Here is a 16,057-nt window from a genome sequence, read left to right on the forward strand (position 1 = left end):
TTAACTTTCTAACAACAAAGTCATTTTTTATGCCATTGGAGACAGAGACAGGGAAATTGCACTATGAGCTTTACTGGTGAGAAGACTGTGTATGATAAGGTATCAACTGGAAAGATGTGATCCTATCATCTTTTTTAACATTTGTTCATAAGATAGATCGTACGTTTTTGCTTATTGTGTGTTTTAATAATTTAAAGGGAATCACTAGAATAATTAATTTAAGCAAGACACAAAACTCTTTTGATTTAAGATTAGAAAATATAACATCATACAAGTAGGGGGGTCAGAGCAGAGAAGTAAATAGAATTCTAGATAATACATATTTAGATTACATTGCAATATATTGGAATAAATGTCAGCTTTTACAATAACATTCTATCCTATACTGCATCAGAAAGAAAGAATAAAAAAAATAAAATAATTCATAATCCATAATCCATCCTTAAAACAATAGTGATGGGCTTTGATTACACAGGAACACATACTGACTTGGTGATAACGTTGTGGTTACTATTGCTACTGTCATTCATGCAACACAATTGTTTATTAACATATATTAAATATATTCCTAGTCTTATTTTCTCAGTATAGTCGGTTAAGTAGTGAGTTAAACTGTGGAATCAGTAATAGCAGATTTTTAATGGATCTGCATTTTTACCTTTCAAATAGGGCCCAGGGTTCAAGTAAGCAGAAACGGGTTCAGTGAGTTTCTCAGTGACTGTGTGGATGAGGGACATGTCATCAGCATTGTAAAACGCCACCTCTCCTCGGTCATAATCCAGGTACACCCCGATCTTACTGGGGTGGGAATGCATTGAGATTGAGCTATCTGATGAAGCTTCCATTCTATAATTTGTATTGTCATTAAAATGCAGAATAATATATGTCTGTCCTTTACAATAGAATTTCCTCAAAATTTTTTTTAATGTATTTAATACATTTGGCTTTCTTTCCATGTGAACCCCCACAGCCCAATCAGTCTTAGCCCCCACCTCCACCTCCCAGTAGTGTCTCCCTGATGTGAATTCCTCTTTACTGACTGCACACAAGTCCCTGTTGTATCTCTCTTCACTCTCAGCTGATTGCTGTTGATTCTGCCAGTCGACCTGCCGCACACTTGACCCATCCTTGGAAAGTCTGAGCGCTGAGCGCCATGTCTTCAAAGTCAATCGACCTGGAACTGAGCAGCAGGCTTGTTATTGTGTTTTGTAAAGGAATTACATTGCCATATCATCGCTGTAAAAACCCAATACCCAAGCAACAACACAGTGTTGTTTAAGACTACCTTTAACATCAAAGGAGTGTTAAGATAATTTGGTTCTTCTCTTTAACTGCCTAATGTTACCACCTAAATAAATGAGTCCAAGATTAGTGTTAATCATGGTATGTAAAACAGCCCTTAAAAGTTTAAAAAAAAAAACTTTTCATCAAAAACCTGCATATTCCAAATTGAGTGCAAAAAAAGAAAACAAAGTGCTAAGTGTGGGGTTGGGTGATGGAGTGTACAGGTCAAAGAACAACCGTAGGGCTTTATGACCCTGAGAAACCTGAGAGAGCACATTTGACCACAGCAGTGGGGCACTGTGGGAAGGGATTCTGGCTTCAATTCTATATTGGTTGAAGGCAGTTGGATAATTAATCAATCTCATTCAAGATTATTTAGCCCTACTAATTCTATTCGCTCTATTTAAGAGAGCATTTCTGCTGGCTTGTTCATTTGAGCTGCAGGACAGTGCTTGTGAGTTCTAAAGTATTGTTTTGTCCTTAAAGTTGTCTTTTGTATGGTGGGGGTACAAGGACCGAGCTTCCCCTATAATATATAAAAGGGACGATGCTGAGGAGAGAAGTACCGAAAACCTTTATCTTCTCCCAGATAACAGAGAGGCTGTCCCAGCACACCGCAGGTAATGTCAGCATAAGATTAGAAAGTGGGCCTCATAAATCACATATAAGCTGTGATCTTTTCATGGAAGAGCTCTTTGCATGATTGGTATATAGAGGAACGTAGCCCTTTAGAAATGGTACAGACCTGTTCTGATCACTGTCAGCATCTGCTTCCAAATGGAAAACTGCAAGTGTGTCTCGTAGGGACCAAGTGATAAAGAGCCGGGGATCATGCCCAGGGCTTTCACTTTGGATTTAAACCTGTTCAAGAAAAGGGAAAAATAAATTCAACCGTTATATTAATTCGGAGAGTCACATTTCAGGTAAATCGTGTTGTATGTATTTCTCTGTATCTCTTAATAATGTGCTTTTTTTTACCAAGTTGTTTCACAATTTCACTAGCAGTTCTGTGGATATACGGTGTCCCCTCCACAGGTAATAATAATGAACTCACCCCGTGGTCTGCTTCGCTGGCTCCTCTAGTTCAACTCCTGCATCCTCGAGGGGCTCTTCTTTTAATTCCATCACAAGGGGGGCGCCAGTCTCACTCCACCACTGCCAAAAGAGAAACAGTGAAAAACAAACCCCTGTACCCCTCTGCACAGCTCTCTTGTCACATGCTGCAATACCCCGTATGAAAAACATTGGTGTTTTGTCTTTTTTTTTTTACACCAGCATACCCTGGGGCACATTGTAATTGACTGTTACTTCAGATTACAAACTCACACAAATGAAATACAAATGCACATGTACAATATTGTAGCACATCGCAGTGAACGAACACACTAGGATGCGCGAGTCCTTTTTTAGGTACCTGCTGTACTTTTCCAAAGTCTGCTCAGTAATCACACACCCCCGTAACCTAAATTTAGATTAACGCTCTGCCCTTTATTTGTGTAAAACTGCACGGTTCAGTTCACTGTTTCTATGTTTTTGGGTCTTTGTTTGGATGCTCAATCCAGTTCACTGTGTCTAAACTCAGTCCAGTTCACTGTATCTAAACTCGACCCTGTTCACTGTATCTAATATCAGTCCAGCTCCCTGTATCTCTAGGACCTCAGTCCTCTGGTATTGTCCGTAGTGCTGCACCTTGAGGTAAGTGACAGGCTGTGTGATGCTCTGCGAGTCTTGCAGTTTCCTGGCCTGCTCAGTCCTGTCTCCCAGCTCTCTCTGGATCCTCTGCAGGTTCCTCTCCATGGGCTCCAGAGCCCTCCGCTCGGCTGCTTTCAGATCTCGCTTCACCTCCTCCTCTCGCCTCCGCAGAAACTCGTGCAGCTCAGCAAACTGGATCGTGATATCTGCCAGCAGCCAGCCAGACCTGTCCTGGGGGCGCAATGCAGAGCCATTGTTTTAAAGGAACCAGCTTATGACCTCGGTCCGGCAGTATGTAAAAAAATATCAGCATCCTGGGTGAATTAACATATTATGGGTGGCTTTGGAGATAAAGGGGTTAGAATAAGTGATGGGCACTCAAGGTCGGCTGGCCTGTCTCGGTGTCTGCTGCTTCTGCTATTGCAGCCAGTGAATCCGAGGCAACAGAGGGGGGCAGGAGCGCAACACACCAGCAATTATGAAAGTACTGTAGCAGTTTAAACGTTGTAGAACATACTTAGGATGAACAATCACACATTAATCAAAGCGATACACATTAAAACTATGAATTAGAAAACGTAAGTAATAAGGATAAACGGCACGCAAATTGAGAAGGAAAAAAGTAACAAATAACCACAGCCGGCTCCACGTAAGTTGTGTTGCAGCACTTTGTGTGGGCTTTAGGAATCTTCGTGAACCCGCTGTTTTGATTGGCTAAGAGAGGCTGCTGTTTTGTTTTCATGTATTACCTGTTCTGGGAAAACCCAAACCATATAAGTGGAAGGGATTTTACTTGTTCTGCAGCCCCCAGTCCTGGTTATTATTAGAACTACTTTATTAAGAAGTGTTGCTAAAACGACTTTGCCAGGAGCAACTAGAAAGGATCAAATCAAAATAAACTACAGCTCCCACCATGTCTCTACAATAGTAGTACCAGTGAGGGATGATGGGAGCTGTAGTTCTGTACACAGATAGGTGAATAAGTGCTCCTGAATGATAATAGAATCTGAGCAGCTAGCTCAATTGAGGCTGGAATGAATGCAACTATGGAAGGGGTTAGCACGAGCCTCATTAGTAACACATCTCGGACTTCTTTATCTGCGCAGGGATTGAAACACTGGTATTGTTTATAAGGCTATCCTCGGCAAAACCCGTAATAATTTGAATACATTGCTAATTACTTCTAGTACAGTAGTACTTATAATCTTAGATCTCAGACTAGTTTAAGTTTCACAGTTCCTAAAGTTTGTAAAGAATTTAGAAAAAAATGCATTAGGTTTATGCTTCATGATCTTGAAATAAAATTTAGGAAGAACTGAAACTTCCAGTCTTGATACATTTAAAGGGGTTCAAGCTTATTGATCACAGAATCTCATCAAGCAACCTCTTGAAAAATCCCAGGGTGTCGGTTTCAACAACATTACTAAATCAAACATTCCCATACCGGGAGTCGATCCCGGGCCACCTGAGTGAAAACGAGGAATCCTAACCGCTAGACCATATGGGACCTTGTATTGGGTGTGCTTATTTGAATTTGTGTGTTATTTTAAATGTCACCTTCTCGCCCAGGTCCCCCTTGAAAAAGATATCTTAATCTCAGCCTGGTTAGATAAAATAAACATACAAATACAGGACTTGGTTCAGGGCAGGTCTCTGCGTGTCCTCAGAACCGGTCGTTCCTTGCAAGTCAATGGATTATTCACATAGGAGTTTACAAGAAACGTCCAGTAGGCGGCGATGTTGCGTAAATCAAGGGAATTGGCATTCCAAAATGATGTCTTTAATGTGTTACTTGGAACATTTGCTGGAATTAATGTATTTCACATTTGTAATTAATCACGCGTAGCCTACAACACACGTAAGACTTTCATCATATAATATATCTGTATGGTTCCAGTTTTACAAAAAATAAATAAATAAATATAATCGGTGTAAGTTATAGGCGACTGGAATAAAGCGTGTTACGCTCCGTTGCTATGAAAGTGAATGTTGTTCTGTATCTCTATTACGTTTTCGCTTCCTCATGTGGTCGGGCGGTTTGTGATATGAACGGGGGTCTGCGGGCACGGGTACTTCAGTCAAGTGGAACAATGGCCATAGATGTTATTACTCTTAACAACAGCCCGACAGTGGTTGTTATCCCGCTCCTCTCGCTCTCCTTGGCTGTTTCTCTCTGTTCTTCAGCTCTCTTTCAAATTCTGGATTTGGCTCGAAACCCTCCAGACTTCTACTTTTACAACACTGATATGAATGATTGAAAAGGGCTTATATTGAGCATTCCTATTGGCATTGTTGAATAAACAAAATGAAATAATATGCAAACGATCCAAATTGTCATTGGCTGTAAAACGCGCTTACTTTGGTGGTTACTGGTGTTTCAGAAGAATACACACATTTTGTAAAACACGAGTAGACATCATAAATAAAACCTGCTTAATTTGACTGATTTATTGTTAAGATTAGGAGTAACATGAGATTACAGCATCAATAAGTGCTTCTGTAGTGCAATAAAACAACCCATATTTCCAAATGTTTTAAATAGTAATGATTACAATGCCATTTAATTATTCAACAAACCACGCGGAAGTCAGAATCGAGGACGGGGGATCTTCACCACAGAGAAACATGTGGTGAAGCCGCCTGTATTCATAAGAACTTAACGTTTTTGAAAACCGTATCATGAACATCGTAGTTCAAACGATTAATTCAAATATAGCAGATTGCTAAGATTTTCATTTGAAATACAGTTTAAAAACATTTATAAAAAATGAGGTGTCTGCGACTAGACGTTGAATTCACTTTTGAAAGCCTCCCTCAGCTTCCCAACCTGGTGAGTATTTCTGCTAATATGGCGGCGCCATTGCGAACCCCATCCTTCTCGCGCTTTCAAGCTCTAAAGCGGATATAGAACAGTAATGTCTCGCGTGTGCGGATTCCTGAGCTTCCCAACATTGTGTCTCGCGTGTGCGGATTCCTGAGCTTCGCAACATTGTGTCTCGCGTGTGCGGATTCCTGCGCTTCGCAACATTGTGTCTCGCGTGTGCGGATTCCTGAGCTTCGCAACATTGTGTCTCGCGTGTGCGGATTCCTGCGCTTCGCAACATTGTGTCTCGCGTGTGCGGATTCCTGAGCTTCGCAACATTGTGTCTCGCGTGTGTGGATTCCTGAGCTTCGCAACATTGTGTCTCGCGTGTGCGGATTCCTGAGCTTCGCAACATTGTGTCTCGCGTGTGCGGATCCCTGCGCTTCACAACATTGTGTCTCGCGTGTGCGGATTCCTGAGCTTCGCAACATTGTGTCTCGCGTGTGTGGATTCCTGAGCTTCCCAACATTGTGTCTCGGGTGTGCGGATTCCTGAGCTTCCCAACATTGTGTCTCGCGTGTGCAGATTCCTGCGCTTCGCAACATTGTGTCTCGCGTGTGCGGATTCTCGAGCTTCGCAACATTGTGTCTCGCGTGTGCGGATTCCTGCGCTTCGCAACATTGTTTATTTTCTCCTGGAGTTGCGGCGTTTTCTTACATTGGCACGTGATATTTCACATCACAACCACATCTGCCATGTTCGTAAAGGGAGGGTTTTAATTCATTATGAACTGAGGGGATTTTAAATCATTAAATAATGATAATAATTAAAAAAAATAAACTTCCAGAAAAACGTCTAAAATCTATATTTATCTTTAAAAAAAAAAAAAAAAAAAAAAAAAAACTTTGTTGAATTCTTACCTCCAAAGATCCCCAAGGAATAAAAACCTCTAAATCTGGAGGGAAAACCTCTGATATGACAACACTGGTCAGCAGTAGCCCGCTTATCCCCACAAAGTCAATGGTGTTCAGGGCCATAAAACCTTCCCCAACACGGTTAGACCCAGAGCCCTTACAACAGTGCTGCCCAAACACGGTCCTGGAGAGCCTTTATCCAGTAAGTTTTGTAGGTCACCCTAAATCGCTAATTTCTAAAGACTGGGAACACATGGAAGTTATTGATCAATTAAGCAAATAACTTGTTCAATTAAGGGAACTCTGGTCACTGGGCAGGTTTACATGCTGGGAAAATGTCATGACTTGTTTACTGTCATGACTTATTTAAGGTGGTACGGTCTGGATTACAATTTTAGTTAGTTTTGGTTTATGTTTAGTTTATGTTTGAATACAAATATAATACATTATACAAAAATCAAATACAACATGAAGTTTCAAAGCAGGAATTGTTAAATTAAACAAACCAAAACTATCTAAAATTATAATTCAGCCGTACCACCTTAAATAAGTCATGACAGTAGACAGATAAGTTATGACATTTTCCCAGCATGTAATCCAGGCCATTGAGGGCTGAAAAGGGTAGTTCATTTTTTGTACCAAATGATCTCTAAATGACTTCATTTAATAAATCACCTGCTTATTGATCACAATAAAATTGTTCCAGGTGTTAAGAAATTGATGATTAAAGGTTACCTGTAAAACCTGCTGGATAGGGGCTCTCCAGGACTGGGTTTGGGCAGCACTGCCTTACAATATGTAAAATTACAGCTTTATTGTTTGCACACTTGGAGCTATATACGCACACACGCACGCACACACGCACGCACACACACACACACACACACATATATATATATTACAGTTTAACTTTAATGTATAATGCTTTTAAAAATAAAATAAAACACAAATATAAGCTGAAAGGGTCACGTTGAATCCACAAAAGACTTTTGAAACATAGGGTGCTTCACTAGTTATTATTATTTATTTCTTAGCAGACGCCCTTATCCAGGGCAACTTACAATTGTTACGAGATATCACATTATTTTTACATACAATTACATTGTTTTTTACACATTATTTTGACATACAATTACCCATTTAAAGAGTTGGGTTTTTACTGGAGCAAACTAGGTAAAGTACCTTGCTCAGGGGTACAGCAGCAGTGTCCCCACCAGGGATTGAACACACGACCCTCCTGTCAAGAGTCCAGAGCCCCTAACCACGACACTTGTATTGATCTGACTAGTTCTGGTAAAAACATTCCCATTAACAGATAGCTATTTTCATTGACTTCTTGTTCCAGGGTTCAGAGTTCAGGGTTCTTAGGCTGTTGCTGAATACACAAGCTGATGTGCAGAATAAAGTATGCTCACGGGCTGTGAGTTAAATTACATAGGCCTACACACCTGGTTTTATATGATAGGAATTATTTATGCCACGAATATTGGAGAGAGAGAGAGAGAGAGAGAGAGAGAGAGAGAGAGAGAGAGAGAGAGAGAGAGAGAGAGAGAGAGAGAGAGAGCTACCTGTAATAAGCCAACTGCAGCGCAACTTGGATGAAGGAATCCGGACTGAGTTTGTACTTTTTTGGATCTATGTTTGGATGCTCAATCCAGTTCACTGTGTCTAAACTCAGTCCAGTTCACTGTATCTAAACTCTACCATGTTCACAGTATCTAATATCAGTCCAGCTCCCTGTATCTCTAGGACCTCAGTCTTCCTATATTGCCCGCAGTGCTGCACCTTGAGGTAAGTGACAGGCTGTGTGATGCTCTGGGAATCCTGCAGTTTCCTGGCCTGCTCAGTCCTGTCTCCCAGCTCCCTCTGGATCCTCTGCAGGTTCCTCTCCATGGGCTCCAGATCCCTCCGCTCGGCTGCTTTCAGATCTCGCTTCACCTCCTCCTCTCGCCTCCGCAGAAACTCGTGCAGCTCAGCAAACTGGGTCGTGATATCTGCCAGCAGCCAGCCAGACCTGTCCTGGGGGCGCAATGCAGAGCCATTGTTTTAAAGGAACCAGCTTATGACCTCGGTCCGGCAGTATGTAAAAAAAAATATCAGCGTCCTGGGTGAATTAACATATTATGGGTGGCTTTGGAGATAAAGGGGTTAGAATAAGTGATGGGCACTCAAGGTCGGCTGGCCTGTCTCGGTGCCTGCTGCTTCTGCTATTGCAGCCAGTGAATCCGAGGCAACAGAGGGGGGCAGGAGCGCAACACACCAGCAATTATGAAAGTACTGTAGCAGTTTAAACGTTGTAGAACATACTTAGGATAAACAATCACACATTAATCAAAGCGATACACATTAAAACTATGAATTAGAAAACGTAAGTAATAAGGCTTTAGGAATCTTCATGAACCCGGTGTTTTGATTGGATAAGTGAGTCTGCTGTTTTGTTTTCATGTATAACCTGTTCTGGGAAAACCCAAACAATATAAGTGGAAGGGATTTTATTGCTATGAAAGTGAATGATGTTCTGTATTCTCTGTTACGGTTTCGCTTCCTCATGTGGTCGGGCGGTTTGTGATATGAACGGGTGTCTGCGGGCACGGGTACTTCAGTCAAGTGGAACAGTGGCCATAGATGTTATTACACTTAACAACAGCCCGACAGTGGTTGTTATCCCGCTTCTCTCGCTCTCCTTGGCTGTTTCTCTGTTCTTCAGTTCTCCTTCATCTCGACACCTGTTCGTCTCAGCCAGTTGCCACATCATGGGCGTACATAAAAATTCTGGATTTGGCCCGAAACCCTCCAGACTTCTACTTTTACAACACTGATATGAATGATTGAAAAGGGTTTATATTGAGCATTCCTATTAGCATTGTTGAATAAACAAAATGAAATAATATGCAAACGATCCAAATTGTCATTGGCTGTAAAACGCGCTTACTTTGGTGGTTTCTGGTGTTTCAGAAGAATACACACATTTTGTAAAACACGAGTAGACATCATAAATAAAACCTGCTTTATTTGACTGATTTATTGTTAAGATTAGGAGTTACATGAGATTACAGCATCAATAAGTGCTTCAGTAGTGCAATGAAACAACCCATATTTCCAAATGTTTTAAATATAGTAATGATTACAATGCCATTTAATTATTCAGCAAACCACGCGGAAGTCAGAATCGGGGACGGGGAATCTTCAGCATTTGACCCACAGAGGAACATGTGGTAAAGCCGCCTGTATTCATAAGAACTTAACGTTTTTGAAAACCGTATCATGAACACCGTAGTTCAAACGATTAATTCAAATATAGCAGATTGCTAAGATTTTCATTTGAAATACAGTTTAAAAACATTTATAAAAAATGAGGTGTCTGCGACTAGACGTTGAATTCACTTTTGAAAGCCTCCCTCAGCATCCCAAGCTGGTGAGTATTGAGCTTCCCAACATTGTGTCTCGCGTGTGCGGATTCCTGCGCTTCGCAACATTTCACATCACATCACAACCACATCTGCCATGTTCGTAAAGGGAGGGTTTTAATTCATTATGAACTGAGGGGATTTTAAATCATTAAATAATAATAATAATTAAAAAAATAAACTTCCAGAAAAACGTCTAAAATCTATATTTATCTTTAAAAAAAAAAAAAAAAAAAAAACTTTGTTGAATTCTTACCTCCAAAGATCCCCAAGGAATAAAAACCTCTAAATCTGGAGGGAAAACCTCTGATATGGCAACACTGGTCAGCAGTAGCCCGCTTATCCCCACAAAATCAAGGGTGTTCAGGGCCATAAAACCTTCCCCAACACGGTTAGACCCAGAGCCCTTACAACAGTGCTGCCCAAACACGGTCCTGGAGAGCCCTTATCCAGTAAGTTTTGTAGGTCACCCTAAATCGCTAATTTCTAAAGACTGGGATCACATGGAAGTTATTCATCAATTAAGCAAATAACTTGTTCAATTAAGGGAACTCTGGTCACTGGGCCAGTTTACATGCTGGGGAAATGTCATGACTTGTTTACTGTCATGACTTATTTAAGGTGGTACGGTCTGGATTACAATTTTAGTTAGTTTTGGTTTATGTTTAGTTTATGTTTTAATATAAATGTAATACATTATACAAAAATCAAATACAACATGAAGTTTCAAAGCAGGAATTGTTAAATTAAACAAACCAAAACTATCTAAAATTATAATTCAGCTATACCACCTTAAATAAGTCATGACAGTAGACAGATAAGTTATGACATTTTCCCAGCATGTAATCCAGGCCATTGAGGGCTGAAAAGGGTAGTTCATTTTTTGTACCAAATGATCTCTAAATGACTTCATTTAATAAATCACCTGCTTAATTGATCACAATAAAATTGTTCCAGGTGTAAAGAAATTGATGATTAAAGGTTACCTGTAAAACCTGCTGGATAGGGGCTCTCCAGGACTGGGTTTGGGCAGCACTGCCTTACAATATGTAAAATTACAGCTTTATTGTTTGCACACTTGGAGCTATATACGCACACACGCACGCACACACGCACGCACACACACACACACACACATATATTATATATATATATATATATTACAGTATAACTTTAATGTATAATGCTTTTAAAAATAAAATAAAACACAAATATAAGCTGAAAGGGTCACGTTGAATCCACAAAAGACTTTTGAAACATAGGGTGCTTCACTAGTTATTATTATTTATTTCTTAGCAGACGCCCTTATCCAGGGCAAATTACAATTGTTACGAGATATCACATTATTTTTACATACAATTACATTGTTTTTTACACATTATTTTTACATACAATTACCCATTTAAAGAGTTGGGTTTTTACTGGAGCAAACTAGGTAAAGTACCTTGCTCAGGGGTACAGCAGCAGTGTCCCCACCAGGAATTGAACCCACGACCCTCCGGTCAAGAGTCCAGAGCCCCTAACCACGACACTTGTATTGATCTGACTAGTTCTGGTAAAAACATTCCCATTAACAGATAGCTATTTTCATTGACTTCTTGTTCCAGGGTTCAGAGTTCAGGGTTCTTAGGCTGTTGCTGAATACACAAGCTGACGGGCAGAATAAAGTATGCTCACGGGCTGTGAGTTAAATTACATAGGCCTACACACCTGGTTTTATATGATAGAAATTATTTAGGCCACGAATATTGGAGAGAGAGAGAGAGAGAGAGAGAGAGAGAGAGAGAGAGAGAGAGAGAGAGAGAGAGAGAGAGAGAGAGAGAGAGAGAGAGCTACCTGTAATAAGCCAACTGCAGCGCAACTTGGATGAAGGAATCTGGACTGAGTTTGTACTTTTTTGGATCTATGTTTGGATGCTCAATCCAGTTCACTGTGTCTAAACTCAGTCCAGTTCACTGTATCTAAACTCGACCCTGTTCACAGTATCTAATATCAGTCCAGCTCACTGTATCTCTAGGACCTCAGTCTTCCTATGTTGCCCGCAGTGCTGCACCTTGAGGTAAGTTACAGGCTGTGTGATGCTCTGGGAATCCTGCAGTTTCCTGGCCTGCTCAGTCCTGTCTCCCAGCTCTCTCTGGATCCTCTGCAGGTTCCTCTCCATGGGCTCCAGAGCCCTCCGCTCGGCTGCTTTCAGATCTCGCTTCACTCCTCCTCTCGCCTCCGCAGAAACTCGTGCAGCTCAGCAAACTGGGTCGTGATATCTGCCAGCAGCCAGCCAGACCTGTCCTGGGGGCGCAATGCAGAGCCATTGTTTTAAAGGAACCAGCTTATGACCTCGGTCCGGCAGTATGTAAAAAAAAAAATATCAGCGTCCTGGGTGAATTAACATATTATGGGTGGCTTTGGAGATAAAGGGGTTAGAATAAGTGATGGGCACTCAAGGTCGGCTGGCCTGTCTCGGTGCCTGCTGCTTCTGCTATTGCAGCCAGTGAATCCGAGGCAACAGAGGGGGGCAGGAGCGCAACACACCAGCAATTATGAAAGTACTGTAGCAGTTTAAACGTTGTAGAACATACTTAGGATAAACAATCACACATTAATCAAAGCGATACACATTAAAACTATGAATTAGAAAACGTAAGTAATAAGGCTTTAGGAAGCTTCATGAACCCGGTGTTTTGATTGGCTAAGAGAGTCTGCTGTTTTGTTTTCATGTATAACCGGTTCTGGGAAAACCCAAACAATATAAGTGGAAGGGATTTTATTGCTATGAAAGTGAATGATGTTCTGTATTCTCTGTTACGGTTTCGCTTCCTCATGTGGTCGGGCGGTTTGTGATATGAACGGGTGTCTGCGGGCACGGGTACTTCAGTCAAGTGGAACAGTGGCCATAGATGTTATTACTCTTAACAACAGCCCGACAGTGGTTGTTATCCCGCTTCTCTCGCTCTCCTTGGCTGTTTCTCTGTTCTTCAGTTCTCCTTCATCTCGACACCTGTTCGTCTCAGCCAGTTGCCACATCATGGGCGTACATAAAAATTCTGGATTTGGCCCGAAACCCTCCAGACTTCTACTTTTACAACACTGATATGAATGATTGAAAAGGGCTTATATTGAGCATTCCTATTGACATTGTTGAATAAACGAAATGAAATAATATGCAAACGATCCAAATTGTCATTGGCTGTAAAACGCGCTTACTTTGGTGGTTTCTGGTGTTTCAGAAGAATACACACATTTTGTAAAACACGAATAGACATCATAAATAAAACCTGCTTTATTTGACTGATTTATTATTAAGATTAGGAGTTACATGAGATTACAGCATCAATAAGTGCATTAGTAGTGCAATAAAACAGCCATTATTTCCAAATGTTTTAAATATAGTAATGATTACAATGCCATTTAATTATTCAGCAAACCACGCGGAAGTCAGAATCGGGGACGGGGAATCTTCAGCATTTGACCCACAGAGAAACATGTGGTAAAGCCGCCTGTATTCATAAGAACTTAACGTTTTTGAAAACCGTATCATGAACACCGTAGTTCAAACGATTAATTCAAATATAGCAGATTGCTAAGATTTTCATTTGAAATACAGTTTATAAACATTTATAAAGAGTAAGGTGTCTGCGACTAGACGTTGAATTCACTTTTGAAAGCCTCCCTCAGCATCCCAAGCTGGTGAGTATTTCTGCTGATATGGCGGCGCCATTGTGAACCCCATCCTTCTCACGCTTTCAAGCTCTAAAGCGGATATAGAACAGTAATGTCTCGCGTGTGCGGATTCCTGCGCTTCGCAACATTGTGTCTCGCGTGTGCGGATTCCTGCGCTTCGCAACATTGTGTCTCGCGTGTGCGGATTCCTGAGCTTCGCAACATTGTGTCTCGCGTGTGCGGATTCCTGAGCTTCGCAACATTGTGTCTCGCGTGTGCGGATTCCTGCGCTTCGCAACATTGTGTCTCGCGTGTGCGGATTCCTGCGCTTCACAACATTGTGTCTCGCGTGTGCGGATTCCTGCGCTTCGCAACATTGTGTCTCGCGTGTGCAGATTCCTGCGCTTCGCAACATTGTGTCTCGCGTGTGCGGATTCCTGCGCTTCGCAACATTGTGTCTCGCGTGTGCAGATTCCTGCGCTTCGCAACATTGTGTCTCGCGTGTGCAGATTCCTGCGCTTCGCAACATTGTGTCTCGCGTGTGCAGATTCCTGCGCTTCGCAACATTGTGTCTCGCGTGTGCAGATTCCTGCGCTTCGCAACATTCTGTCTCGCGTGTGTGGATTCCTGCGCTTCGCAACATTGTGTCTCGCGTGTGTGGATTCCTGCGCTTCGCAACATTGTGTCTCGCGTGTGCGGATTCCTGAGCTTCGCAACATTGTTTATTTTCTCCTGGAGTTGCGGCGTTTTCTTACATTGGCACGTGATATTTCACATCACAACCACATCTGCCATGTTCGTAAAGGGAGGGTTTTAATTCATTATGAACTGAGGGGATTTTAAATCATTAAATAATAATAATAATTAAAAAAATAAACTTCCAGAAAAACGTCTAAAATCTATATTTATCTTTATAAAAAAAAAAAAAAAAAAAAAAAAACGTTGTTGAATTCTTACCTCCAAAGATCCCCAAGGAATAAAAACCTCTAAATCTGGAGTGAAAACCTCTGATATGGCAACACTGGTCAGCAGTAGCCCGCTTATCCCCACAAAATCAAGGGTGTTCAGGGCCATAAAACCTTCCCCAACACGGTTAGACCCAGAGCCCTTACAACAGTGCTGCCCAAACACGGTCCTGGAGAGCCCTTATCCAGTAAGTTTTGTAGGTCACCCTAAATCGCTAATTTCTAAAGACTGGGAACACATGGAAGTTATTGATCAATTAAGCAAATAACTTGTTCAATTAAGGGAACTCTGGTCACTGGGCCAGTTTACATGCTGGGAAAATGTCATGACTTGTTTACTGTCATGACTTATTTAAGGTGGTACCGTCTGGATTACAATTTTAGTTAGTTTTGGTTTATGTTTAGTTTATGTTTGAATACAAATCTAATACATTATACAAAAATCAAATACAACATGAAGTTTCAAAGCAGGAATTGTTAAATTAAACAAACCAAAACTATCTAAAATTATAATTCAGCCGTACCACCTTAAATAAGTCATGACAGTAGACAGATAAGTTATGACATTTTCCCAGCATGTAATCCAGGCCATTGAGGGCTGAAAAGGGTAGTTCATTTTTTGTACCAAATGATCTCTAAATGACTTCATTTAATAAATCACCTGCTTAATTGATCACAATAAAATTGTTCCAGCTGTTAAGAAATTGATGATTAAAGGTTACCTATAAAACCTGCTGGATAGGGGCTCTCCAGGACTGGGTTTGGGCAGCACTGCCTTACAATATGTAAAATTACAGCTTTATTGTTTGCACACTTGGAGCTATACACGCACACACGCACGCACACACGCACGCACACACACACACACACACACACACACACACACACACACACACACACACATACACATATATATATATATATATATATATATATATATATATATATATATATATATATATATTACAGTATAACTTTAATGTATAATGCTTTTAAAAATAAAATAAAACACAAATATAAGCTGAAAGGATCACGTTGAATCCACAAAAGACTTTTGAAACATAGGGTGCTTCACTAGTTATTATTATTTATTTCTTAGCAGACGCCCTTATCCAGGGCAACTTACAATTGTTACGAGATATCACATTATTTTTACATACAATTACCCATTTAAAGAGTTGGGTTTTTACTGGAGCAAACTAGGTAAAGTACCTTGCTCAGGGGTACAGCAGCAGTGTCCCCACCAGGGATTGAACCCATGACCCTCCGGTCAAGAGTCCAGAGCCCCTAACCACGACACTTGTATTGACCTGACTAGTTCTGGTAAAAACATTC

General features: G+C 41.0%; 1 protein-coding gene across 1 annotated transcript; it reads right to left on the reverse strand.

The window, feature by feature from the left end:
* Positions 1 to 29: 29 nt before the first annotated feature.
* Positions 30 to 10,473, reverse strand: LOC117433688 (zinc-binding protein A33-like). Its single transcript, XM_059009030.1, has 5 exons — positions 10,357 to 10,473; positions 8,479 to 8,712; positions 2,339 to 2,439; positions 2,030 to 2,145; positions 30 to 1,180 (listed from the first exon to the last, which is right to left on the reverse strand). The coding sequence occupies exons 1-5, from the start codon at positions 10,471 to 10,473 to the stop codon at positions 621 to 623; spliced, it is 1,128 nt and encodes a 375-aa protein (XP_058865013.1). The 3' UTR covers positions 30 to 620.
* Positions 10,474 to 16,057: the final 5,584 nt, after the last annotated feature.

Source organism: Acipenser ruthenus, chromosome 38 (assembly GCF_902713425.1).
Source record: "Acipenser ruthenus chromosome 38, fAciRut3.2 maternal haplotype, whole genome shotgun sequence".
NCBI lineage: Eukaryota > Metazoa > Chordata > Actinopteri > Acipenseriformes > Acipenseridae > Acipenser > Acipenser ruthenus.

Excerpts from the sequence above, each read along its gene's own strand:
- LOC117433688 (XM_059009030.1), bottom strand. The coding sequence starts at position 10,473 with ATGGCCCTGAACACCCTTGATTTTGTGGGGATAAGCGGGCTACTGCTG. Across the intron at positions 8,713-10,356 it reads TTCCTTGGGGATCTTTGGAG|GACAGGTCTGGCTGGCTGCT; the intron begins GTAAGAATTCAA and ends TTGCGCCCCCAG. Across the intron at positions 1,181-2,029 it reads GCTGACAGTGATCAGAACAG|TTCCAGGTCGATTGACTTTG; the intron begins GTCTGTACCATT and ends CCTGCTGCTCAG.